We start from the raw sequence: 25,701 nt of genomic DNA, 5'->3' as shown, positions 1-25,701 counted from the left end.
TTGCGTCCTAATCGTTTCTAGTTCATACATTAATTCTTCGGATTACTCCGTGTAGAAGAAGCTATCCGCCACGGTCTACGGAGTATACGGCAGTGAATGGAGAGCCGGAAAATTTGGGTTTGGATAGTACATACGGAGTATAACTTCAACAATGATAATGAGTATTTCTGACTTGCTCAAGAGCAATTGTGATGTTTTCCTTGGTTGGGTGTTCTGTGCAGCATTGCCCGCGGGCTTAAAGACCATAGAATCTTGGAAACATTTTGAGTTGTACACCAATTGAGCACCCTTTCATATTCACAGGGTGAACTTGAAAGATTGTACGTTTTGGATGTGCGGTATGTCTCTTTATCTCAGTAATATTAAATGGTGGATTTCCTACCTACATGTAGATATTCCCCTTCGATTTTCCCCATTTGATGGGGCATCATCTACGGAGTACTCCGTACGGAGTACAAGTTCATTCAATATGACATCATAGAGCCTAACATAATGATCTATGTAAATCTCTGAATCCCGGTGGCAATTCTATGCAGCAACAGGCCCATAATGTACATGATCAGCACGAAGATCGACAGGCTCGAGGTTGGAAGTAAGGTGTTTCTGAATCTTCTACGGAGTACGGAGTGACTGTTGCCATATTTCGCGCCTCGGAGGATTCTTTCTTGCCTAAATCATGATTCTCTGCTATACTCCGTTTTGACGTCGATTGCTGCTTTGAGGCAATGTGTCAGAGAAAACAATTGCCTTCTAATTGGCTATGTAGGCTAATTCTAGGGTGATTTGATGAAAAAGATGCCATGGCCCCAAGATCCACAGTTAATAGTGAAGGGATAAAAACTTGTGTGCAGATAGATCAGCTTTGCAAGTGTCTGGGCAGCCACCAATGGGCTTTTAACAACCCAAAGTCTCGGCCCGCCCTATGCAAGGGTGTGGAATGGGTGGCAGGGTTCCAGAAAATGAACTGCAATGACCAGTCCGGAGTACTTGATTTAGAGTTCGTCAGATATATTGGTTGTCAATCATCCAAAGTCGCACAAAGAGACCCCTAGGCCAACAGGATATTGTTGCTCTGTACTCCGTACGGAGTTCCCCGTAATCCGTCGATCCTCCCCTCCGAGGCTAGCGAACTTGCTGCAATATTCGTCAAACATGCATTGATGCGCAACAGGGTGTAGGTGGACTGGCCAATACAGTGGCGTTACTAGTCTGCATCCCGAGGCTCCACTGATTGTCGCCCTGATCGAAATGTGGACATCCGACTGCTCGATTGTTAACTCTCAGGCTTTCAGAGTCTCGCAAGCAACACCCCACATGCGATTCTTGTTCGGAAAATCCATTCCTCCTCTTCAATTGGCGAAAGACAACTTTGGGTCTCACTGACATTAGGAGCTTGCGGTCATGGATTCGTCTATCGCTGCTCATGAATTGCTCCGACACCTTCGCTTCGGGTATCCACCGGTTCTGCTCGTCGTTCTTCTTGTTGTCTTTTTGGTCCATTCCTCCCAGGTAGCTAAAAATGCCGGCCAAAACAGCAAGGTGCAGTATGGGCCTGGTGGAAAGCCACTGCCCAAGAGAACCCGAGTGATGATGGCCGCAGCTCGAAATTTGCCTGCCGAGCTTGCGCGAGATAAATCAAAACGCGGGTTTGTTTGGCTGAATCTCTTTGTTCTTGCAACTTACATTGCAGACGCATCGATTTATATGACCCACGTCATAATTTCGAAGTCGGAGCAATGGTGGTGTGGTCAAGCAGCGGTGGTGAGGCTTCAGTTGGAATGGTCAAGTTAACTCAGAGCTGATACAAATGCAGTTTTTTGTGGTGGGATCTTTCTTTGCTCACATGGTCATCTTCATCTCTCTACTCGATACAAATCTTGCGCCATCAATTGCACAATTTGTCCCGTGGCTCTCAGCCATTCCATTCGAAGTGGCGATTCTCTCGACTTCAGTCTCAATCTATACTCATGCCCACCATGAACCGACCATCGATGATCCATTTGGGGGGAAATTGCGCACAAAGGTTACCTTTTGGGAAGCATTGGAGATTACTGCAGGCTCTGTGCGCGTACTTTTGCTTACACTTCTGACCGCGTCGTATATTTTCAAATTTACCGGCAGACTTCGTACCTCTAAAGAAGTCGAAAATGCGACCAATGGAGAGGCTACTAGTTTGCTTGATTCGAGAGGTAACGCCAACTCCGATGATAGTGATACCTCCACCGATGGTCAACGAACCCCCGTTGAAGAGGCATGGGTACGTCCCTTGACGACCCCATCCACCAATTGGATGGAATATCTGAGTGGATATTCTCTTTTCTTTCCATACTTGTGGCCATACAAGTCTTTGCGATTGCAAATTGTGGTCGTAATTTGCTTTGCTATCTTAGTTTTGCAGCGAGCGGTCAATATCCTGGTTCCATTCCAAGTGGGAGTGATTGCAGACTCGTTATCTTGGAATGAAGGATCATTGAATGTGCCTTGGATACCTATTTGCCTGTATATCATTTATCGCTGGCTTCAAGGCAGTCAGGGTTTCCTCGAATCGGTCCGTTCAAACCTGTGGATCTCAGTCAGCCAGTACGCATACATGGAGTTATCAACTGCTGCATTTGAACATGTTCACAACCTAGGATTGGACTTTCATCTAGGTAAAAAGATGGGCGAGGTGCTCTCTGCTCTCACGAAAGGCAGTTCAATCAACACATTCCTGGAGCAAGTGACCTTCCAGGTGTTGCCCATGTTCATTGACTTGGCTATCGCCATTGGATACTTCCTAGTTGTCTTTGATATCTACTATGCACTGGCTGTTGCTATCATGACATTCTTCTACCTCTATTCAACTGTCAAAATTGCCTCCTGGAGAGCTAATATGCGACGACAAATGGTGAACGCGTCTAGGCAGGAAGACGCCGTCAAGTACGTTTTTGTCCCTTGTTTTTCTCAATCATATTCAATCTAACAATACAAAAGAAATGACTCCCTGGTCTCCTATGAGACTGTTAAGTATTTCAACGCCGAGGAATATGAGTTTAACCGGTATCGAGGAGCGGTCTCGGACTACCTCCGAGCGGAATGGCATTCTCTCTTCGCGCAGAATCTGATGAATGTGTTCCAAAACGTCATCTTTATGCTCGGTCTTCTGATCACATGTTTCATTTGCGCGTATCAGGTCGCTCGCGGTCAACGTCCAGTTGGTCAATTTGTGACCCTACTGACCTACATGGCTCAACTCCAAGCCCCATTGAACATATTCGGTACTTTCTACCGATATATCCAGTCCGCCTTGATAAACGCGGAGCGTCTACTTGAGTTGTTCCGTGTCCAGCCCTCTGTGGTGGACGAGCCATCTGCGACACCGCTTGCCGTCTGCCACGGCCGAATCACTTTCAACGACATCAAATTTTCGTACGATACACGACGTACTGCCCTTAATGGATTGAGCTTTGATTGTAAGCCTGGCACTACGACGGCTCTGGTAGGAGAATCGGGTGGCGGAAAATCAACTATCTTCCGCTTGCTTTACAGATTCTACAATCCGAACGGGGGAAGCCTTCTCATCGATGGCCATGACACCCAAGACCTGACCATTGACTCAGTCCGAAGACATATTGGTATTGTACCACAAGATACCGTTCTCTTCAACGAAACTCTGATGTACAATCTCAAATACGCCAATCAAACCGCTACAGATGAGGAGGTCTACGAGGCCTGCCGCGCAGCCAGCGTACACGATAAAATTATGGCTTTCCCAGATGGTTACCAAACGAAGGTGGGAGACCGAGGACTGCGCCTTAGCGGTGGCGAGAAACAGCGTGTCGCTATTGCCCGGACCATCATCAAGAAGCCTCAGATCATTTTGCTAGACGAAGCCACCGCTGCGTTGGATTCGGAGACTGAGCAAAATATCCAAGAAGCTCTCTCTGTTCTGTCGCGTGGGCGCACTGTGCTAGTTATCGCCCATCGGCTGAGCACGATCACCACTGCCGATAATATTGTGGTCTTGCATGAAGGCCGTGTGGCGGAGAGTGGGACGCATGAGCAGCTATTGGCTTCTCACGGTCGGTATACGACGATGTGGCAGAAGCAGATTCGTGCGCAAACTGAATCTGTGGGCTTGGGGGCGTTGTCAGACAAGGCGTAAGTTTGTACGGAGTACATTGGGAACCATTCAGTCTGTTGGACTAAGCATAGAGTGTCCTAAAGTTCATAGGGATTGCAAGGATAATGATGTTCTTTTTGGCGAAGAGAATAGAGCGTCATTACTACTAGATGCTGTTTTCAATCATTTCTTTCGCTTTTAACCGAGTTAAGACAACCTTTGACAGTCTAGATATCTTTTTCTTCCTGCTTGTCAGTTCCTGGTCGTTTCGTCATCACATCTTGACATGGGATCCATCTGTCCTCAAGCCGAATAAGCCCGAAAACAGATCTTTGTTTGGGAAAAGATGCGTGCAAAGGTCTGGACTAACACAGTGGATAATTGGCCCTGGTCAGTGTCATTCGTGGACATACACGGAGTGAACTCCCCTGAATGTCAGTAGTACCTAGACTCCATACGAAGTACTCCGTACGGAGTACTCATCACTGTGATGACTCCTGCATGAATAGATTGACCCTCTTGCAGACGCAGATCAATGCAGGACAAACACTCTATCAGTCTTCCTATAGGTGAATCATATGGGGGTTCAGCTGGCATACCCGAGTGCCACCTGTATCACCTCAGGTCGTCTTTACATACAGAGTACCTGTCAATACCATGTCCACTTTATTTCTGCAGTCGGTCTGTACGAATCGCCATTTGTTTAGTGTCGCCTACCTCTGAATATTGAAACACCGGAGGTGAGTTCTGATTCACAGAGCCCAAGAAGCTCTAGTAACTTCATTCAGAACTGTGTGCACTGTCTTTGGGAACCTTTCCAATCTGTTCCACGCCGAAGCCTTCAACTCCCAGCGACCTTTCTTCTCAAATGAATTCCGAGACATGGAGCGCATTCTTTGGCTTGACAGCCTCCGAGGCATCGCGTCAGCTTTGGTAGTAATCCACCATTCAAAGAGCTCCGAACCAAAGAGCGTCGTTGGGTTTTTGACCAGGTCATATTGGGATGAACCGCCTGAAGAGAACCGTCATCTCATCCAACTTCCGCCGTTCCGACTGCTCTTCAATGGCCCATCGATGGTGGCTTTGTTTATGGTCATCTCGGGCTATGCAATCTCCCTTCCTCTTCTCCGATGTCGAGAGGACACTGAAGCAAGCAATGCCGGTTTCTTTCGCCGTTTATGTTCTGCTGCAACTCGTCGGATTTTCCGAATATACCTGCCCTCGATCGCAATTCTGTCCTTTAGTCAATTTGTGTACTTCTGTAATGTATTTCCGTGGGAACCTGCTGATGATTGGCTCGGTGGACTGAAGCCCTTGACGGCGCCATGGGCGCATATCCAGTATGTGCTTTCGAGAATAGTGCATTTGCTGGACATCAGCAATCATCAAGTCGACATCAATTTCGATCATAATCGACCAGATATGAGAACCATCAACTATCAACTGTGGACGATGCCGATTGAGTTTCGTGGTTCTTGCGTTGTTTACTTGTTAATATTGACCTTTTCGTTTTGGAAACCACGACCTCGATATCTTGCACTGGCAGGTGTGGCGCTATATTGGTTTTACATGGGACATTGGGATCTCTTTGCTTTTGTTGCGGGAGTCCTTCTTGCAGAGCGACACGTTGCTTCAGAGTGCAAAGCCGACGGAGAGATCGCATTATCCAACTCATCCCTCGAAGCGCTCGAGGGTCAAAAGCCTTTCACATCTTGGAGGAAACTCACAGACATCCACTATCTCAAACAGCTTTGCACTTCAGCCAGTCTCATTCTCGGGCTCTACTTCCTTTGTATGTGCGGTGCCGACCGCTTGTCGTCGGAATATCAATGGTTGGCGATCTTCCAGTCTCCCGAATGGGACAATGCCGAGATGATGCCTCGGTGCTGGAGAAGTGTCGGGGCAGTTCTGACAATATACGCAATCAGCAAGTCTGTGCTGCTTCAAGGTCCACTCAGCTCCCGCCCGCTGCAATACTTAGGCAAGATCTCATTCCCGCTGTACCTGATCCACCCCACTGTCTATCTTGTTCTCAAATGGCTAGTGCGGGACTTCTTGTGGTGGGTACTGACGCGGACGTCATATCCTGGAACAATTGAGGCGAGCAAGCAGATTCTGCCGTTCTCTATGACATGGATGGGAACCATGCTTGTCTTGGGAGCTATCATGGTGGTGGCATCCGATCTGTGGAATCGATTTGTTGATATGAAATGCCTGGCACTCGCAAGAGGATTCGATAAGTGGGTCTCTGCTTAGCGGCGGAGAGTCAAGAGCCATTATTTATCTGTCATAGAATGCAAACATCACTCATAAATGGGTTGAAAGATTGAAGAACCCGGGCAATCAACGGCTTTTGGAAAGCCAGTTCAGTACATCACTGTCGAGAATCTACGTATAGATAGGAGATAGTGGATAGTAGATAGAAAAAAAACTTTTGAGGACCTATTCTCTATCTGCCTCGAATGATTGAAGATTTACATGACCACAGCAGAAAATTACACATCAGACGCCGTTATGCAAGAACCCCAAAGAATCGTGAAATGCATAAAAATCATCAAGAGAAGCGCAACTGACAATATCGTGCATCGTCTTTGTTTACTCCTTCTTGGAATCATCAGCGGTCTCCGCATCTTGCTCATAGCCCTCGGTCTTCATGTCAGTCAAACCGAGATCGTCATCCTCCTCAGCACTGCGGGTATACTCCTCAGTGGTGATCTTGGGATCGACAGCCGGGCTGCAAATATCCTGAACGTAACTTGAGGCCATTGGGTCTTGCAGAGTGATGGTGAACGGAAGCTCGCCGTCGATAGCTTGTTGGAGACGAGAGAAGAATCGTTGCCACTTATCCTTATCGGAGGATTCCATGCTGTCACCTCCAGAGTTCGTGGAGTCATCGACGTCGAAAATGTTGCCCTTCAATTGATCCTTGATCTCGACTGTATAGAAAGGTTAGAATGAGACATAAGCTTATAAGTAGAAAGGGCAACGAACCTAGCAATCCTTCAACGGTAGTGAAACGTCCACCGAGGGTTCCAGGCTGAACCTCCAGATCCAATTCAGGGCTAATGAGGGCAGCTGTATCACTCTTAAGAATGTCGCGTGAGAGATCCACTTCGTCGTTCACCTGAAGAGTGATGCGCTTGCCCTTTTCAGGGACCTCACCACCAGTCTTAACAGCAGAAGACTTATAGCCGCAGTGTTCACAGTTCGTACCGAACAGCAGGACGTCCGTAAAGTAGGGGATATTAACTTTCTTGATGTTCACCTGGGCCTCCTTGGAACAACCAGGACACTCGGCGGGAATAGAATAAACCTGGCCATCGACAATGTCAAGGTCCTCTGGGTCACCAGCACCGGTTTGTGCAGTGTCCTCATGGTTCACAGCTTCTGCGTCGGCAGCGATGCCCAACTCTTCGTTCTGTTCGTGTGTACGTGGGTATTCACGGCGTGTGTACTTGTTGCCACGATCAGTGCTGTTGGGTGCAATCCATGAGTTTCCAGTGAGGTCATCGAGGGAAATGGTGAAGGGGAAGGCTTCCTCGCGATCCAGGATCTTCTTAAGACTAGCGATGATAGGCACAAGGGCCTCGAAAAGCTCAGGAGCCTGATCCTTGCGAAGGTCTTGCTCTCCCGACAGGGTTTCGTGAATAAGTTGAACCACTAAATATCACGAGATTAGCTGCTGAGAATCGATTCCTCCTGCACTGGGATTTACTTACTGCCTTCCACGTTGGTCAGCTGGCCAGTTCCCTTGGGGACCTCGATCTCCTTGCCGAGCTGTGTAATGAGCTTGAAGTGTGAGACATCACTGCGGATGACTTGGCGCTAAACTGGGTGTTAGCCCCATAACCGATATAAAATATTTCGAATTGCCCGTACCTGCATATCCTGCTCATTCTCGACCCTGAGGGTGTAGACTGTTCCGCGCTCCTGGATCTGGCCGGCCGATTTGATGGAGTTGTTCTTGAGATAGCAGTGTTCACATTCGAAGCTCTCAAGAATGATGTCTCTGAAGTAGGGAACTCGGAGCAAAAGCAGGCGGGTGACTCTGATCGATGCGATTGCAGGTTAGCAAGATGAATTAAAAAACAAATTGTTAACGTAGTAAAAACAAACCCTTGTTCATGACAGTTCATACAGAGACTTTCGATACTCATAGCACCTGTGTCATCATCGCGTTCAACAAGATCGCCGGGCTTTTGGAACTGGGACTCGAACTGCGACTCAAGCGCATCGTTGTCGGCTTTGCTAACTTCGGGTTGGTTGGTCATTGTGTATGATTTGGGAAGACCAGTAAATAAATGAGGGAAAGAAGACTTCAACAATCTACGGTAGACAGAAATGAGGATCACACGCCGTGCTGGAGCAAGAAATTCTTATCGCAAAAAAAAATGATCGGAGCCACGGGAACATTCCTTCCTATTCTGCGCGGGGCTGCCCCCGCCGAGGGGCAGCTGACAAATAGCTGACATAATCTTGCGTTTGGGCCACTAACTTTATTTTGGTGCTATACAACGTATGATGTCGCAGGGGATGCGTATACTCATGGTTCCTATTGACCTTCCTCGTGTCTCAATTTACAGATAATCTGCAAAGGTAGTTAGCATAGTCTTGGGATGAATGGTTCAGGGAGACTTATAAAAAAAAAGGTGCGGCCGTTTCCACTACCGAGGCAGAGGAAACGGCAGTCCACCCGTTGTTACCTGACCAGCAACATTCTGCTCCCACGTAAATACCATCATTGACATAATGCACAGTGCTCAATGACAATTCAATAGTTCCTTGTTGGCATGGAGATCGACCGGTTCCCCTTTCGTCGCTTTTCAGTTCACTCCGAGCTGACAACAAGAACGAGCCTTAGCCGAGAACGCGTAGCAGCAGACGAGCATTGCAGACAAGCCAAAGCTTTGATCCTCACTCAAGAGAGGTCCCACAACACTCACTGCATGATGCATGCACGTTGGAACCGACCAAGGACATCGTCACGGTGTCGACTGGAAATGGGCTGATCAAGTAAAGCGTTCGGGTGATAGGAACCGTTCGTTTCTCCAACCAGAAATATTGCGATCAATCGAGAAATAGTAGGGCAAGTATCAAATCCAGGCATGCATACTTCGAGAGTTGAGGAACGCCTGGAGCAGGTTGCAACGAATGAACGAGATCTACAAGCCCGCGAAACCCACACAACTTCGCAGAGACAACCCAAACTTGACCGAAACAGAGTAATCTCAACCGAGCTGACTTGACGGTCATCCATCTCCGCATTTCCAGTCAATTCACCATTGCTTCGCCGCTATGATTTCATGATCATGAAGCCGAGTCTCATGTGTGTGGTACAGTACCCCTTGGGACAGGTTTTTGTTTCCTCTCCCAGTTGACCAGAAGATCTCCCAGGAGGGCATGATGTGAAGCGGACAAATAACATCCGGAAAAACCGCTTCCTTCTTCCCGAGGGAAGGAACAATGATGGGTGTCATTGCTAAAATCGGCGTCCATCAATCTATTCGCAAACTACTTCGCAAAGAGATGGTTAACACGATCGGTCAGGATCTTCTGGTGAAGTCGAATCGATGGCTGGTGCCGTGATACGAGGTGCCTAGCCGCCTGTGAGGCATAAGGAAAAAGAACTCGAGAAGTTGGAACGCAGGGGCAAGATCCCCAGGGATCCTGGGATAGGAAATATGCACAGGAGCAGACAGTGGGTGCTGACAGAATCAAGAGAGAACACAAGCATCCAAGTCCGAAAAACAACAAATGGTCTGGGGAGATTTTCTACCATCCGGAACGAGACAAAAAATCGCAATCCTCAATGTGGTACTGAGACCAACATTGAAGAGTTATAGGTCAACATATTTAAAGAACCTCGCTACAACTTCAACTGTGAAAATGCCTGGGCAATTTTCAGGGAGAGGAATGTTGATTCCGGCGAGTGGATTCTTTGAATATGCTGGCACTATAACTGTGTGTAAGGATATTGTTGTGTTCTAGGCGTCAAATCTCTGAACCAAACAATCTGATGTCCTAGGATATTCGGCCTTGACTGTCACATTCAATCGCCATCTGGTCGCGCTGTCGTGATTGCTCCTAAAGGTGACATTCGATGTTGGATGTACCCGACATGTTTCACCCGCGTTCTCTTCTCGTTGAACTGATATCCGAGGCATAGGGCGACCATCCATTTGTGACCGGCATGCAGCGTCCAGCATGGGTAAACCGACGCGCTCTCCAATAGGATAACACATAGTAAACCGTCTTTTGTGCCCGAAGGCTCTGGCTAAGTCGAATCTCTTTCACGTCCATAGACCATCACAGTCCATTTCAGCTAATCGTATTATCCGGCATGCTCGACCGTGAAGCTCTGTCTGTGAGGACAATGAACCGAGTAGGGCTTAGGGCTTAACTCCAATATCTTCTGCGCCGAAACAGAACGAGTCGTCGAGGACGAATCATAAGGAACGGTGCACCATCAAAGGCAGCAGACGAAAATTGGTGATCTGAAAGGGTTGATCTGTACAAGTGTGCCTGGGAAGGCAAGAGACTCAAATGGCTCCACAATCAAGAAACAGTAGCGGTACAACTCTGGCGCATATGAATAGGGAGTGGGTCCAATGAATGCCGCATTTTCAAGTTAGACTCATAAAGGCAGAGAAACTTTATATCGCAGTCTGAAGTCTCTGGGAGAATGATGTTGAATGAGCTGTGGGTAGAGTAGATGGTGTTGTTGACAACAATAACTCCTGGGGGTTGACGCGTCTATCTCCATGGGGGCAGTCGCGCTGGGTCACGAGACACGCGCGAGCACCACGTGACCTTTGGAGTTCTTTTCTATTACGTAATCAGTCTACCATACCCATGTTGCCAAACGCCAAAGCCCAGACTGATCGTGATTCTTCATTCACATTTTAAAACTGAGCACTGATGAGGCCGATAAGATAGCATAAATCCAGCATGATAGTATTTGATGACCCTTCATGATGGGAGGTTTACAGAAAACCCGCGAATGGTTCGCCATTGCCAATAACTTCTTGGCCCCAGTTCTCGATCGAGGTATGCACGTTTGAGATGGTCTATATTTGGGACTCAAGTGCTAATGTCCTCGAAGATCAAATCAAAACGAGCCAAGGAAATTCGTTGCTACAAATTCTCTGTCAGACTTCAGCAGATGATGATGGCCTTGCTAGTGATGCAGCGAGACCAGCAGTTATCGGCAAGGCCTTAGATATATTAACCAATATCCATCGATCTTTCCTTTTGGATGAGGACAAAGATGTATCCCATCAAGCATCCTCCGAGGTTTTTGAAGACTCACCAATGGAAGACGCGAAGCGCCGTCGGATGCTACATGCATTGCTAGATCTGATTTCCTTGGAAGGAATATACCCTTCGCTCTCCTCTGGTGTTGGTATTCCACTGCAGCAACGCGTGATATCGGTGTTGCCAGCGGGTGTCATTGCAAAACAGACTCAGACGGTTGCTAGCAGTGTACCCCATGACGAGCCTCTTCTGCGTCGCATCATCGACGTTCTCGTCGACATTCTCTTAGATCCGAGACCAAGCCTCCAGCCGATCATCCGTGGTCGTATCTTGAGTGATATTATCAGTGGTATTTCGGATCTTGCTTTCAATCCAAATACGGTGGCATCATCAGATCGGTCCGTCTATCAAAAGGCATTGGCCAAGGTTATTCACGAGTATGTTCCCGATGATTTGTCTAATATTTCTAATTATCGGATTAAACACTAACGGACCACAGTACACCTACCACTGTTCTACTACCCACTCTGTCCGCCTTTCTTCAGTCCGACACCACAAAATGGTTCAAGTCGACTATCTCCAGCCAACTCTCGCATATTCCACTACGACCTGGAGGAGTAGTGCAAATTATCATGTTCATTGCATCGCAGTTTTCTCCATCGCTAGGTCAAGAAGCGCAGGACCAATCAAGTGGGCCTCGTTTGACTGTCCAGGCTATCATGCAAATCTCACGCCTTCTGTCATCTGTACCGTCATACGTTGATCCAACACTCTATTTTGAGACGATTGCCCCTCAACTACTGGCGTTAATAGATGGTGATGACCCAGACTTCCAAAAGACTGCATCATATGTCGTTGGCAATGGAATCTTGGGGAAACGTGCTTATGGTGCTCCTGGAACCATTGGTCACTCGATCTTCGTGGAGCCGATATTCAATGCACTTACCGCAGAGCTTGATATTGACTCAAGGCGATGGATGACTCGCTTTACCGACGTTGAGGGCTCTATGCCACTGTTTGCACCCGAAAGCACTGCATCCAATGTCTTAGTTGATAGTGCCACAGTGGACTTGGCCCTACACAGATTGAGATGTCTGGCATTGCAGCATCCGAATCCGGGTCTCGTGAAACGCATTGTATACCCCATTCTTCTTCCATTATGGGGCTTGGTTTGTTTCTCCCAGGAGGAACAACGGACCTCATTCCATGAGAAAGCCTTGCCCCTGCTTCAAACTTATTTCGGCATATCTTTGGGGATCCAGCCCCTGAAAAAGCTGGTTGATAACCTTCTGTGGGATGGAGGTACGAACTGGACGTACAATAAAGACTCCGAGGCTGGACTTGCGTTGCACAAGCGGAGCGGAAAGCAAAACGACCAATCAAACCTGTTGCAACTGATCGATTCTCTTCAATCACGCACGGATCTGTTTGTCAGTCTTATTGGCTCGAATCCTAGCAGCGAAGAAATAATCGGTGACATATTCCTGTATGTCAGTGAGAACTGGCTGGTACAGCCCCAAGACTCTTCCCGGTCTCGCAATACACTAAACATTCATGCCATTGGTGAAAGTGACAACATCGTCCAGAAGCTTGTCAGTGCCAAAGTCGCAGAGAAGCTCCTTGAGGATTTCAAAGAAGCCCTTACTAGACATCCGCTCCGGGTTCTGGAACTTATCAAACAGGTCATTGATGGGGAGCTACATAAACTCAGCGCCCAAGCAAGAGCGACGGAAGAAAGACTGAATGGCAAGGTATCATTGTCATCTTTGGCCAATATTGTGGACACAGAAGATAAAGACAGGGAAGTCTTGACAAATGACTCATCCGAGTCGCTCTCAACCGCTTTTAGTTTGCTCTCTACACTTCTTGCATCGGCCGAGTTCTCTACTACGGCTGAAATCCAGCCCCTTCTTGGATTTCTCAAAACGGACCTTGATCGGTTAATTCCCCTACTTCCTCCTACCCTCTCGCAACCAGCAACAACGTCGTCTATGTTGTTGGAAATTCACCTTGAGACACCCGATGAAACCGCTGTCAAGACAATCCCAACCCATGTCTTGGATCTTGACACGCATCGCAAAGCACTTGCCAACCTAAACTCGGAATTACCACCTGTGCAGGCAGAAGGTCTGTCTCTCATTTCGAAACTCATCATGAACTCGTCACCCGTCATTGATGTGGGGGCAACGCTCTCGCTTATGCTGTCCCTCATCACTGACACCTCGAGCGTTGCTGCCAATGAGGAATACCTATATCTTAACGCAATCAAGATAGTCGGTACACTGGCTTCACGCCATCCACGTACAGTGATCAAAACTTTGGTTGAGGAGTATGCAGATAGGAATGAACAAAGAGGACTGGACGGAAGACTCAGGATTGGCGAATGTCTCCTGCGAACCGTCCAAGACTTAGGAGACGCACTGGTTGGCGAGACAGCGAAGGTCCTCGGTGAGACTATTGTTGCCGTTGCAGGCCGACGTGGAATTAGGGCCAAAACTCAGCAAACCCGCAAAGCACAACTTGCCATCGAAAAACGTAAAATGGAACGCGAGAAGCGGGAGGAAAAAGAAGCTACGCTGCCTGAAGGCTGGTCTATTTCGTCGGGTGTCACTCAAGCTGCCTCCGAGCTCGATCTCACGGGACTGGATTCCGACGACGAATCCCCGGAGCAATTAGCATACGCCACTAATGTTGTTGCTGCATGGGCTGCCGGTGCCTCTGCAGATGACGCCCCTGACGACCTTCGTATCCGCGCATCTGCCATATCTATCCTTGGATCAGCTATCCAAATCAACATACTTGGTCTCGGGCAGGCGATCCTTTCATCCGCCGTCGATCTGGCACTTGCCACTCTCACCCTCGAGAGCGAACCTGAGAGTGCCATCCTCCGCCGCGCGAGCGCTATTCTCATCCTCGACATTTTGAAAGCCCTTGAAACAGCGCGGGAGACGCGTGGTCAGGATATCGGATTCGGCTTCTCGCTATTCGACGACACAGCTTCGAGTTTTGCAACCCCACATGGGCCCAGTGAGCAGGCACAGTCAACTATTGGCAATATCCCTGCTATGCTACGCACGCTCGACTTTGTTGAGAGCCGCGAAGCGGATGGTCTTGCACGTGGTCACCTGCGTGCTTTGATCGAAAGCTTGGAGGCTTGGGCGGACAAGGCGTTGATGTGTGGTATCGGTGCCCAAGACGGCCAGGATTCGTTGACTCCGAGATTTGGACTGGGTGATAAGATTGCCGGTCTGGACATTAACCCCCTGCCATTGGAGGATACTGGACGTCCACGCATAGAGGAGATTGAATAATTGAATAATTCAAGTTCTGCTTGACATCTAACAGTTATTTTCCCCTTTTTCAATGCGTGTTTTACAACAGGTATGAATCAGTAATCTCCAAAAAGTCAAGATATATGTACAATAATCTCACAATGAAAAATCAGCTTGTCATAAACTACATGGAATGTATTTACGGCCTCCGCCCACGATGTCAAAAGGTAACTCTCCCCTTATATTTCACTCTGGAGAACTTCAAACATAACCAGCGAATCACCGTTTCGAATCACCTGGTCCCACAGCATCATTGGTCTAGTGGTAGAATTCGTCGTTGCCATCGACGAGGCCCGTGTTCGATTCACGGATGATGCACATTTCTTTTTTGTCTTTTTCGCTCGCCTCCCAGGACTTCACTTCATTTTTTTGCCTGTGGTTCGGACTGTTACGATCATATGTATAGCATTTAGTTGATCCGCCAACTGGATGGGTATGGTTCATCTGGCCTTGAGAGGACCTAGGCCATGTATGAGGATCTATATCAGGTTACATTCGATAGGTAATTCAATAGATAAAGTAAGTAGAACAACTCAGGACCTATTGACAGGCATTCGGAAACCGTTTTTGAGGATGCTTTTAGAGACGTGTTTGATACTACTTCTCGTCCTCTAGGTGGAGGAATTGAGATGATAAATATTTGGTAGGAAGAAGTGCCTAAATCAACTATGAGAATGAATGAGTTGCAACCCTACATTATCATGATGGTCACTATCGCCTCATACTGGTTTTAGTTGACTAGTGATGGGAGACGATTTACTCGATCCACATATACACGGAGCTTTTATATCTAGACAAGTACGAACAGTGATCTGTCTATAACATGACGTACTATCACTTCTGCTTCATCCTCGTCGTTGATCTAACTTTCTGCAAGTCCCGCGGGAGCTAACTATGGATATATACATGGACCAAGTGCAGATCGCAACTGAGACTAAACATCAACACATTTTGTGGACACAAGCTAACTGAATCATATACATTCAAATTAGAAGTGACAAAGTATAGCAAGTTTGTTTTATACCGGACCGCATAGCTAGCAAGTGAAATCAAAGACAAAGTTGAGAAAAAAGTATAGTCGGAAAAGACAGTCGACAAGTTGAATGTCGCATGACGATTGGAAGAAAGCTCATACGTCTCAAATAAACTGAGCTAGATGTATGGAGACGAAGTACAAGGGTTGCATAGAAAGGGCAGAGGTATTCCGTGAAGTCCTTTTCATGGAATATTAAGCCTGGAAACCAAAGGTATCTCAGACCAAAGGCAAAATTGCCTCAACTACGTACTAAAAGAAACCATAACCTTATGTACACACCTGTACCCGCGTAGGGTGACATGAGAAAAAATGTAAAAAACAGAATTTGTAAAATGAGATCCCCTAAAGCCATGGGAAAGATCCCATCTTTCATCTTTCATGTATCTTTTATGAAAAACCGGAGATCCACCGACCACATCGAAGCGCCAATTCCACCACAACCATCGTCAAATCCCCAACCATCTTCGAACCATTCACTATCTTCACTGTTCAGGTCACCAGCCATATTCAAATCACCAACGATCTCCCGTATGCTGAGCTCCGCCGCGGCCACGTCGACCTCCGCGACCGCCTCCACGTCCACCGCGACCTCCACGTCCACCACGGCCGCCACCGCGGTTGCGCTGGAAGTTCTGTCGGTGCTGTTCACGGCGAGGGCCGGCTTCCACCCGAGCCTGTCGTTCCTCCTCACTCAGAGCAAACTTGTTCTCGATCTTGATGAGATCGCAGAAGGCAGCTGTCTGGGGGTTGGCGTATTCGCGAGGCTGCTCGTGGGTGTTGATCGAAACTGCAGGGTCATAGACAGGCGCAGTCAGAACAAAGTTCTCGGGGATATCCATCAGACCAGCCTCAACAACGTGTTCCTCGACCCATTTCTCTTCCTCAGCGATGCGTTGCTGGTAATATTCATATCCCTTGTGGGCAGGGACAGGATCGTTAGGATTGCCACCCAGTTGGAGTTCATCAGCAAAGACACGAGTAATCGCCAGCCACTCCTTGTCATACTGGAGTCGGAAGGGACGCTGGAACTGAGATTCCTTTTGCTCGGAAATTGGCGTAATCTCCAGCAATTCGACGAAAGGATCGTGGTTGTGGGGCTTATCCAAGGTTAGGAACCGAGTCATAGGATTCTTAATCTCTTGTGGAGCCGGAAGATATTTGGCGACAACAACAGGTGCAGGTGGCTGGTCAAGGGTGGTTGGAAGGTCGTTGTCCAGGACACCGACCAGATCATCATCACCGGTGGTCCACCATGAATCCGGGGTGTTGCCTTTACCCCAATCAATAGAAATATCTCTTTTCGGGAGCGCTTTCTGCGCAGGCGGACTGCCCATGCTTGCAGAGCTGCTAGGGCTGGTGGCAAGACTGATCTTGTCGGCGTTGTTGACATCGTCGTTCATATTCTTGGTCGTCTTGAAGGTTGGCGGAGAACGTCGCTCAGAAGCCGCATGAACGCTGGAACCACTTGGAGAGCTGCTCGCAAGATCAACCTTATCGGTATTATGGACAGTTTCAGTGTGGGAGACATCCCGGGGGACGGGCTTGAGATCATCGCCAATTACCCTGTCGATCGAGCCACGATCCTTTTCGGACGGACCATCCACGCAGCATTCGCCCATAACACTGTTTCTCTGGCTGGCCTTGGTAAGGTTCTCGGTCTTTCCATCATCGAATGAGGCACCTTCGATCTTTTCACCGTCGCCACCACGCACGAACTTCTGAATGGGACCTCCAGCAATCTTGACGCATTCGTTGAACTTGACATCCCGCGGAGGATCTGATGCTTTCCTCGCCCTAAATTGGCGCATGAAAGTAGCCCCATCTGCCAACTCGAGCTTTCGGGCGACATTCCCGAAGTTCTGCCAGGCAGCAAGGCGAGACTTTTCATCACCGGTAGCAACACCCAGTAGATTTTGACCAGCAAGAGCGCTACTGTTGAGATCACTGCGTGGTACAGTTGGGGCAGGGGCAGGAGCTGCAGGGACAGGAGCAGCAGTCACAGTATCGGCGACATGAGCTCCACAGGGGTTGGCCGTGTCGGGTTTAGTCGGAGGCACACTGTGGTGCACTTCTGCAGCAAATCGAACATGTAGATGAGCAGAAAACCAATGAGCAGGCCGCAGATGGTTAAGAACCTCACGCGCAGCAATATTTCCGAGTTTTCCAGAGTCGGAATCGGCCTGGAAGCCTTGCTTTTTCCGGAACAGGGTCTTGTAGTCTCCAAGCTTCTCGACGCCCTTGGGCCAATCGTGGGATAGGCCGACGTCGACTTGGGTTCGAACCTGAAGTAGTTTGCGTGCATCCACCTCTCGGACATGGTAAATTGAGGAGAGGTCATCCCTGTTGTACGGAAGACGCTCATAGTGGGGCTTGCGGTAGTCATACCCCTTCCAGATGCCGGACATTCCAGAGATGCGGAGAGATCCCAGGTTGATAGTATTGGCTGCGCCCAGATAATAAATGTTGGGGGCCGCCCAACCGCCGTAATGAAGCTCAAAGAGATGGTTGCTCGCCTCATGGTTACCTCCGATGAAAATCGTCAGATATGGAGCAACACGAGCACCGCTGTAGTACTCGTGAAAATCTCCAATCTGCTTGAATTTGTCAGGCACGGAGATGCAAGTCGCATCATTAGCATTGCGCAGAGCCTGGTTTAATCAGTCAACAGTGAGCTCAGTTGGATTTTGACATGACACAAAACCCACCTGGAAGTCGCCACCAATGATAAGGAGGTCGACACTTTCCCATCCCTTCGCGCTGGCCTTTTGCTTAACAGCCTCGTAAATGTCATTGAGGCTGCCATGGCCCTGTAGGATGGTTAGCAGTGAGCTTGTGAAGGACATGCCTCACATGACGTGGGGCTTTGCATCCATGTAGTTTGACTTACGCAGCCTTCGACAGCAACACGCAGAGTCATCGTGGACGAAAACACTAGGGTCGATGAGGTTGGAAGGTCAAATCGTCAGAACGGAGAAACAAAAGCCTCTGACAAAGTAGTCTTAGAATTGAAAAACCCCGCTGCTAAGCCAAGAAGACCTGCAGCAGACGAACTTCCGAAAGAGAACAGCGAACAAAACAAATGAAAGGAAAGACGAAGGATGGAAAGGGTGAGGAGGAGAGATGTAGATGAGAAGAAGCCGCGGGTGGAGCTTGGGGCTTTTAAGCTCCCGCGCGGCAAATCTCTTTTTTGTCTCCCATTGTACCTATTGTCCCTGTTTGCCCCCCATTGAGTCGACAATTGTTTTGATTCATCAATCACACTCTATTGTCTCTCAATAGACGATGACTCATACCGATTCCTATTCGTTTCTCACCCAGGCAGCCGCGGCTGTCCCCCTCGGTTCATCCACATCGGCTCATCTGCTGGCGGTGCAGACTCGGCTGCTCCACGATCAGTCAAAGGCACTGAATGTCCGACAGAAGAGAGATCATTGCGGAGCATGTGGTAGCATTAGAAAGCCGCAGTACAGTAAAGCTACCGAGGTCAAACCAAAGAAAAGCAAGGCCTTAACAACAGGACCAGTATCAACGGGTGTTACAGTGTATAAGTGTTTACGCTGCCGCCAGCGAACAGTACTCCCTTCTCAAAAGATTCCAAGGAATCTTGTCTCCAGGTCGTCATCTAGAGCAGCTACAGTTACGTCCACCCGAGAGTCAACTCCTGTAGGGGTTGACGTGAAACCTCCGACACAGGCCTTGACGGATTCTAAGCAAGGCGAGAACCAAAGCAGCAAGAAGAGAGCTAAGACACGGAAACAAGGTGGGCTTCAAGCTCTTCTGGCCTCCAAACAACGGGCCCAACCGTCGCTCGATCTGTTCGATTTCTTGCAATAGAGGTCGCACACGTGATACTGTTGCCAGATCGGGTCTAGCGCGGGGTTAGCTTGCCTACAACTGCCCGTGACGGTGACCTCAACACAACATCTCAAGCGTGTGTCCGTCGGGTCAACCTTCATCTCTCTCCAGCCACCTCTCCCATCATCTACCCCGTGGTGCCACAATAGTCATAATGTCAGCATACTCGGACGATGAGGAACATGATCCCCAAGCGGATGAGCTCCGCGAGACCGCTCTGGTCACTCTCGAGGCACTGATCAGCTCCTGCAACAAACAGATGCAACCGTACATAACAAACACTACCAATTCGGCTCTTCGATTCCTAAAATATGACCCAAATGTCGCCGAAATGGAGGACGACGAGGAGATGGGAGGCACACAAGACGATGGGAGCGAGGATGATGCCACCGAGGAGCCTGACCTGGAAGACGACGAATTCGAGGACTTTGAAGAGGAGGGTGGCTATAGCGATGTTGATGATATGAGCTGGAAGGTACGGCGGTGTGCTGCCAAGCTTCTTTACACCGTCATCTCTACCTACGGTCGTGGTCGCTCTGCAGACGCTTCAGCCCTGTTCCAGCAGGTTGCCCCAGCTCTGATATCTCGAATCAGCAGGGAAAGAGAAGAAAGTGTGAAGCTAGAGGTGGTGTCAACATTGACCGCCCTTGTCCGCAAAATTGGCGAGGGTTCGATGATTGTCACATCTAATGACTTCCTAGAGGCCGTGGGTGGATCAAAGAATTCTCGCAAGCGCAGACGCCAAGATAGTGATGCATCGATGATTGACTTTGAGCCAGGCGCTGGAACCTCGTCGGCGATGGACTCCCCTGCTGCGCCCTCGTCCCCAAAGTCTGGTTCCCAGGCCGATTTGGCCCTCTCCGTGCCTTCCATTGTACAGAACCTCGTCAAAGTGTGGAAGCAGGCATCGATTCCCTTGAAACAAGCCACAATCATTCTTCTAAAGAGTCTTTCCTTAGTCCGCTATGGTGGCCTTGCAGACCACCTCCAACAAATTGAAGACCTCATTGCAGATGCTCTCAAGACTTCATCTTTGTCAGGAAGCACAGCAGCTCACACTGGAGCTGCTGTCAGTGCAGGTACTCTTCAAATCGAGACTTTAGGACTGGTTGCAGTCATTGCCGAGACTCACCTGTCCGAAGCCCTGTTACCATTCCTGATCGCTCTAGTGCCTGGAGTTGTTGGAGCAGTCAACGACCGCAACTATAAAGTTAGCAGCGAGGCTCTAGGTGCAGTGGAGCAGATTGTGAAAGCTTTCACCCCTCCGCGCGTGTCTGCCAATCCCTCCGATGTTACGCTGCAGCTGCACAAGCTTTACGAGGTTGTTCACTCTCGAATCACCGACACAAGTGCCGATCTTGAGGTCCGTCAACGAGCTATTCATGTGTTCGGTGTCATTCTCGCACGCACCTCCGGAGAACGGGGTCTAGAGTTCGTTTCGTCTGACATGCGATCCAATGGGTTGGCTGTATTAGTCGACCGGGTGAAAAACGAGACAACTCGTTTGTCCGCTGTCCGTGCCATCGATGATGTTGTCGTTCTTGCCAAGCGTAAGCAAGATGTTTCCGGTGACTGGGCCAACAATGTCGCTCTTGAGTTGGGGTCGAATTTACGCAAATCGGACCGTGCGCTGAGAAGCGCGTGCTTGGAAACTCTTCGAAGTCTTTCCATGAACTCAAACCTCAGATCTCATCTCACTCCCGAGACTATCACAGTGCTCGAAAATGCTGCCTTGCCTCTTCTCGCTGCTGCTGATTTCCATACACTCACGCCTGCGTTGATTATCATCGCTAAACTTGTCCCCGGCAACGCAGATCTTGTAGTCAACAGTGCTTTGATCTCATCTATTTGCTCGATCGTGACCAAACCACTTGTTGGGACCGTTCTCAAGGCACTCTTGCTCCTAGTCAAGGTCATTGGCGACGAAGGTGCGGGTGCTAGTTTGATGCAAAACCTCCTCCGCGACGTAGGAATCACAGGGGATTCATCTGTGGTTGGCAGAGCTGTGGGCACCCTCCTGGTCCATGGTGGGTCAAATCTCGGGGTTACAATGGAAGATTTCTCGACAGAACTGAAGACTGCACAAGACGATAGCCGAAAGTGTCTTGCCCTTGCCATCCTAGGTGAGATTGGGCTGCGGATGGGCCCAGAGTGCTCATTGACCCCGGAACTTTTCATTCCCCATTTCCAATCCCAGTCAGACAATGTGCGGCTGGCCGCCGCCACAGCTCTCGGCAATGCCGCCGCCGGCAGTGTCAAAGCTTATCTCCCAATAATCCTGAATGGCTTGGAAAAGTCGAATGGTCGAAGCTATTTGCTCCTCCACTCGGTACGGGAATTACTTCAGCATCCTGAGGTTGTCCGGCCGGACCTTGCATCATCAGCCCACAAGTTGTGGCATGCGCTCCTTCTCGTTTCCGAGGAAGAGGACAATCGTGCCGTGGGGGCCGAATGCGTGGGTCGCTTGGCACTGCTTGATCCTGTCGCTTATATCCCTCACTTCCAAGTAAGTCATGTTCTTTCTCTTCATTTTCAATACTAACACCTCTATCATAGGAGTACTTGGCCAATACCGACTCGGCTGTTCGTGGAGTAGTGATTTCGGCATTCCGTTATACCCTTGCCGATTCAAGTGACGCTTACAACGATGTACTGCGTCCATTGATGGTGCCTCTTCTGACCAATATGCTCAGCGACAGTGATTTGGGCAACCATCGTCTTGCGTTGACCACTCTTAACTCCGCAATTCATAACAAGATGGCTCTTCTGCTTCCTCATCTCGATGAACTGCTGCCAGCTGTTCTTGGTGACACGAAAATCAAACCAGAGCTCATTCGCGAGGTACAAATGGGTCCATTCAAGCACAAAGTGGACGATGGACTTGATTTGCGCAAGGTCAGTAGTACATGTCATATGCCATAGATTTCTACTAACACTCTCGGTTACAGAGCGCCTACGAAACTCTTTATGCGTCGCTTGACACCTCATTCTCCCGTACTCACATGGATGAACTCTTTGATCGCATTGTCGCCGGTATTGATGACGAACAGGACATTCGTGCGATCAGTAATCTCATGACATCTAAACTGATCAAGATTGTGCCAGAAGACACCGAGCGACACTTGGACGCTCTGTCAGAACATTATACTTCTGTTCTTTCCTTCAAGCCAAAAGAGAATGCCGTCAAGCAAGAGCTAGAGAAAGCCCAGGAAGCATCCCTCGGTATCTTGAAGGTTACCAGAGAGCTAAATAAGGCGTTCCCCAACGCGGAGGCATCTGGTGATCATCACAAATGGAAAACATATATGGAGTGGGTTCGGCGGACTTTCTCTTCACAGTTGTCGACTCTGGAACTAGACATTTGAAAACAAATGTTTTTCAATATCTACATAGTTCGATCAACCTCGGCAATAAGAAGCATAACTACGGGGCATTTGTTTCGCATAACATAGCTTACGACCCGACTGAATGAATCAAATACTTGAGTATCTTTACCTACATTACTGTATCAAACCTTTTAATGTACCCGGAGAGCAGCTCTACTGAAGGGTGATGGTCATTCTCTGGGGATGCAAGATGGCCTAATATCCCCAGATATACTCAAACTGGGCACAGGTATACTGCTGGCTTCAATCAGCGGAGCCAGCATCATGAAGCATAAGCAGTTTGGCAGCTGGTAGAGAAGTGTTATCATTTCTGTTCGTATTCGTTGAAATATGGTCATGTCTTTCCGTATGTACACTGTGCAACCAGCCATAATCATATCCCGTAAACCCTCAGCTTAATTCATGGGCAAAATCATCACTATCCCCTTCACACTTCCTCTTTGATCGGGACTCCCTTAGATTCCAATTCTTCAGGGAAAGGCTTGCGAGCCCACACACGACGTCTAAATAAAAGGTCAGCACATCAGTCTCCCAAAACCATCCACAGAGTCCGCCCTAAACTTACGCTCTTTGGAAAATATGATACCGAGGATTCTTAATATCCTTCCGCATCCTAGCCAAATAGACAGTCACCTCCTCCTTCGACCAAGGATGCGGCGCCCCAAAATGTGTAAGCAGCCACATACACCAGCCCTCCATACCACTCATCCAATGCTGGAAATTGACCACACCTGCCTCTTTAAATTGCTGGTCCCGAGCCCACGGCCCAATAAGCCACTGATATGTCTTCTCGTGGACATCGACGAACCCGGCTTTCTCAATCGCCGCCTTCATCGTATCGAGTGTCCTTAGGGAACGACCGGCTCGTGCGCCGCACGCGTGCGTGATCGGACCCCAGGTTCGCAGGACGCTGTCTGCTGGGAGACTGTCATCGCTGCATTCGATCGTGGGATCTGCTTCGAGTTGTTCGATCCAGCCTCCTGGGCGTAGTGCTCTATGTAGTCGATGGGGATTAGTGGTTTGGGTTTGCGGGGCTGTGGGAGTTGATCGGAGTGGCTTACTTGTACGAGCTTTCATACACGTGATCCCATCCCGCTGTGTCGAATGAGCCGATCATAGAGCGCATGTGGATTAGGTCGAGGGGGTCTCTCCAGGTCCATTCTTCGAGGACGTTGTCGACTTCGAGGATGCAGTTTGGGGGCATCCATGTTACTGGGGGTGGGAAGAGATCGACTCCTCGGATATTGGCTAGAAGGTATTAGTTATCCTTTTTATTTGGAGGGGAGTTGATGGTGACAGCAAACTCACCGGATGGAAACATATCGGCGACATCACTTGGTCACTTAGGATATGTTTGATTTGTTGTATTAGGGGGAATGGGATTGTTTGACTCACATGGCCCAGTCACCCTTCCCTGTTCCGAGATCAAGAATATGTTTGGGATCCTGTCCGATTGGCGCTCTGAAGAGCGGATTTTCTCTGGCAGAGTCTAGAACGAGAGCAACCAAATGGCTGGGATTGTTAATTACATGCATGGGGAATGGGTTGGATTGTATATACCCAGCTTCATAGGACTCGAACGCTTGCTCATCGGACGGAATCCTAACGAGTATAAGTTGAGGGCCCCGCTACGGGTAGACAATGGACTCATACAAATATTCTTTGCTACTCAACGTTTGATACCTACCAGAGATAAGCAACAGGTCAAGTGAGATACACCGTGGAAACATACCGTCTGCCATTCTCCATCATGCCTTGATAGATTGAGGATCCGATAGACGTCGTCTCCCTGGGATTGCATTAGAGAACAGTAGGAAACAATCGGACACACGGCACTTACGACTGCCAATCATCGCCATATTCGGCCACATAGACATCCGGATCCTGATAGTTATTAGCACAAGCGGAAAGTTCGCCTATATAGATGCACATACCACTGCGATTTGTGGTGAAGCTGCCATGGTTGTATGGTCTCGAATTGCAGTGAAGAGGATGAAAGAAAGAGGTAAAGGGGGTTGTTCGGATTGTCAACGGGATTCTAACGGGTTTGCGCCGGTATGCCACAATCCTGCGGCGTCATTGATGTTTGGGATTGGCCGATGCAAAGCCCTTGTGATGCTCCACAGCCCATTCCCAAAGAGGATTGGTGCAGTCGTAGCCACGTTGTGCGGAGGCTCCCGTTGGCGATCCTTGGATTCACCGATGCAGGCACCAAGTACTAAGTACATCCTGGCGATCCTGTCACTTTTGGAGAAAAGTGTTTTGCTCCTGAATTCACACGGAACGGTACGTTACAAATGTTTCCTTGGTGCAATTGATATAGACAATTTGACCGATAGAATATGTATAATATCCATAATCTACATACGGAGTACGGAGTAGATAGACGCATCGAAGCCGGAGAATCAGAAAATTAGGAAGGTACATATTTCAAGGGTCCGAGGGCTCAGCCGGCCGTCCAGGGCCCACTAGCCCTATGCTGTATGGGTAGAGCTTTGATATGACATTTATTGCTTTGGTGGAACATGAGAAGGATTTCCCGCTTCACCGATTTTCTCCGATTTATAGAAACGAGCCGTGACTACGGAGCATTTTAGCAGCCGTTACCGAATGAATGAACAATGATTTGTACTTTGTATATTGTAGTGTGTACTTAGCAGGGATATCTATTCTCTCTCAAAATTCCGACTTTTGCAACATTATTCAAGGCCCCACAAAAGTATCTAATGCCGGCTG

At 48.7% G+C, this 25,701-nt stretch overlaps 6 protein-coding genes across 6 annotated transcripts; 3 read left to right on the top strand and 3 right to left on the bottom strand.

The window, feature by feature from the left end:
* Positions 1 to 1,401: 1,401 nt before the first annotated feature.
* N7457_004895 (uncharacterized protein) lies at positions 1,402 to 6,358 on the top strand (the record flags this gene model as incomplete). The annotated part of the gene is made up of 4 exons (XM_057175940.1): positions 1,402 to 1,761; positions 1,814 to 2,919; positions 2,974 to 4,140; positions 4,861 to 6,358. 4 exons carry the CDS (start codon positions 1,402 to 1,404, stop codon positions 6,356 to 6,358), a joined length of 4,131 nt encoding a protein of 1,376 aa, XP_057032987.1.
* Positions 6,359 to 6,697: 339 nt separating this feature from the next.
* zpr1 (zinc finger-containing protein ZPR1) lies at positions 6,698 to 8,373 on the bottom strand (the record flags this gene model as incomplete). The annotated part of the gene is made up of 5 exons (XM_057175939.1): positions 6,698 to 7,038; positions 7,094 to 7,762; positions 7,822 to 7,927; positions 7,982 to 8,150; positions 8,219 to 8,373. 5 exons carry the CDS (start codon positions 8,371 to 8,373, stop codon positions 6,698 to 6,700), a joined length of 1,440 nt encoding a protein of 479 aa, XP_057032986.1.
* Positions 8,374 to 11,076: 2,703 nt separating this feature from the next.
* On the top strand, positions 11,077 to 14,667 carry N7457_004893 (RTP1/Tango6 family protein; the record flags this gene model as incomplete). Its single annotated transcript, XM_057175938.1, has 3 exons — positions 11,077 to 11,149; positions 11,205 to 11,793; positions 11,856 to 14,667. 3 exons carry the CDS (start codon positions 11,077 to 11,079, stop codon positions 14,665 to 14,667), a joined length of 3,474 nt encoding a protein of 1,157 aa, XP_057032985.1.
* A 1,569-nt stretch (positions 14,668 to 16,236) lies between these two features.
* On the bottom strand, positions 16,237 to 18,641 carry N7457_004892 (RNA lariat debranching enzyme; the record flags this gene model as incomplete). The annotated part of the gene is made up of 3 exons (XM_057175937.1): positions 16,237 to 18,372; positions 18,430 to 18,531; positions 18,612 to 18,641. The coding sequence occupies 3 exons, from the start codon at positions 18,639 to 18,641 to the stop codon at positions 16,237 to 16,239; spliced, it is 2,268 nt and encodes a 755-aa protein (XP_057032984.1).
* A 1,092-nt stretch (positions 18,642 to 19,733) lies between these two features.
* On the top strand, positions 19,734 to 22,944 carry canA (putative cullin binding protein CanA; the record flags this gene model as incomplete). The annotated part of the gene is made up of 3 exons (XM_057175936.1): positions 19,734 to 22,085; positions 22,136 to 22,474; positions 22,528 to 22,944. The coding sequence occupies 3 exons, from the start codon at positions 19,734 to 19,736 to the stop codon at positions 22,942 to 22,944; spliced, it is 3,108 nt and encodes a 1,035-aa protein (XP_057032983.1).
* Positions 22,945 to 23,392: 448 nt separating this feature from the next.
* N7457_004890 (class I SAM-dependent methyltransferase) lies at positions 23,393 to 24,926 on the bottom strand (the record flags this gene model as incomplete). Its single annotated transcript, XM_057175935.1, has 10 exons — positions 23,393 to 23,468; positions 23,531 to 23,959; positions 24,027 to 24,213; positions 24,274 to 24,299; positions 24,361 to 24,477; positions 24,526 to 24,567; positions 24,619 to 24,648; positions 24,698 to 24,754; positions 24,806 to 24,849; positions 24,900 to 24,926. The coding sequence occupies 10 exons, from the start codon at positions 24,924 to 24,926 to the stop codon at positions 23,393 to 23,395; spliced, it is 1,035 nt and encodes a 344-aa protein (XP_057032982.1).
* Between the last annotated feature and the right edge of the window lie 775 nt (positions 24,927 to 25,701).

Source organism: Penicillium paradoxum (genome assembly GCF_028828445.1).
Source record: "Penicillium paradoxum strain IBT 22861 chromosome Unknown utg000004l_segment0_segment0, whole genome shotgun sequence".
Classification (NCBI taxonomy): Eukaryota; Fungi; Ascomycota; class Eurotiomycetes; order Eurotiales; family Aspergillaceae; genus Penicillium; species Penicillium paradoxum.
The sequence above is the reverse complement of the archived record's forward strand: the minus strand, read 5'-3'. Positions and strand labels throughout refer to the sequence as shown.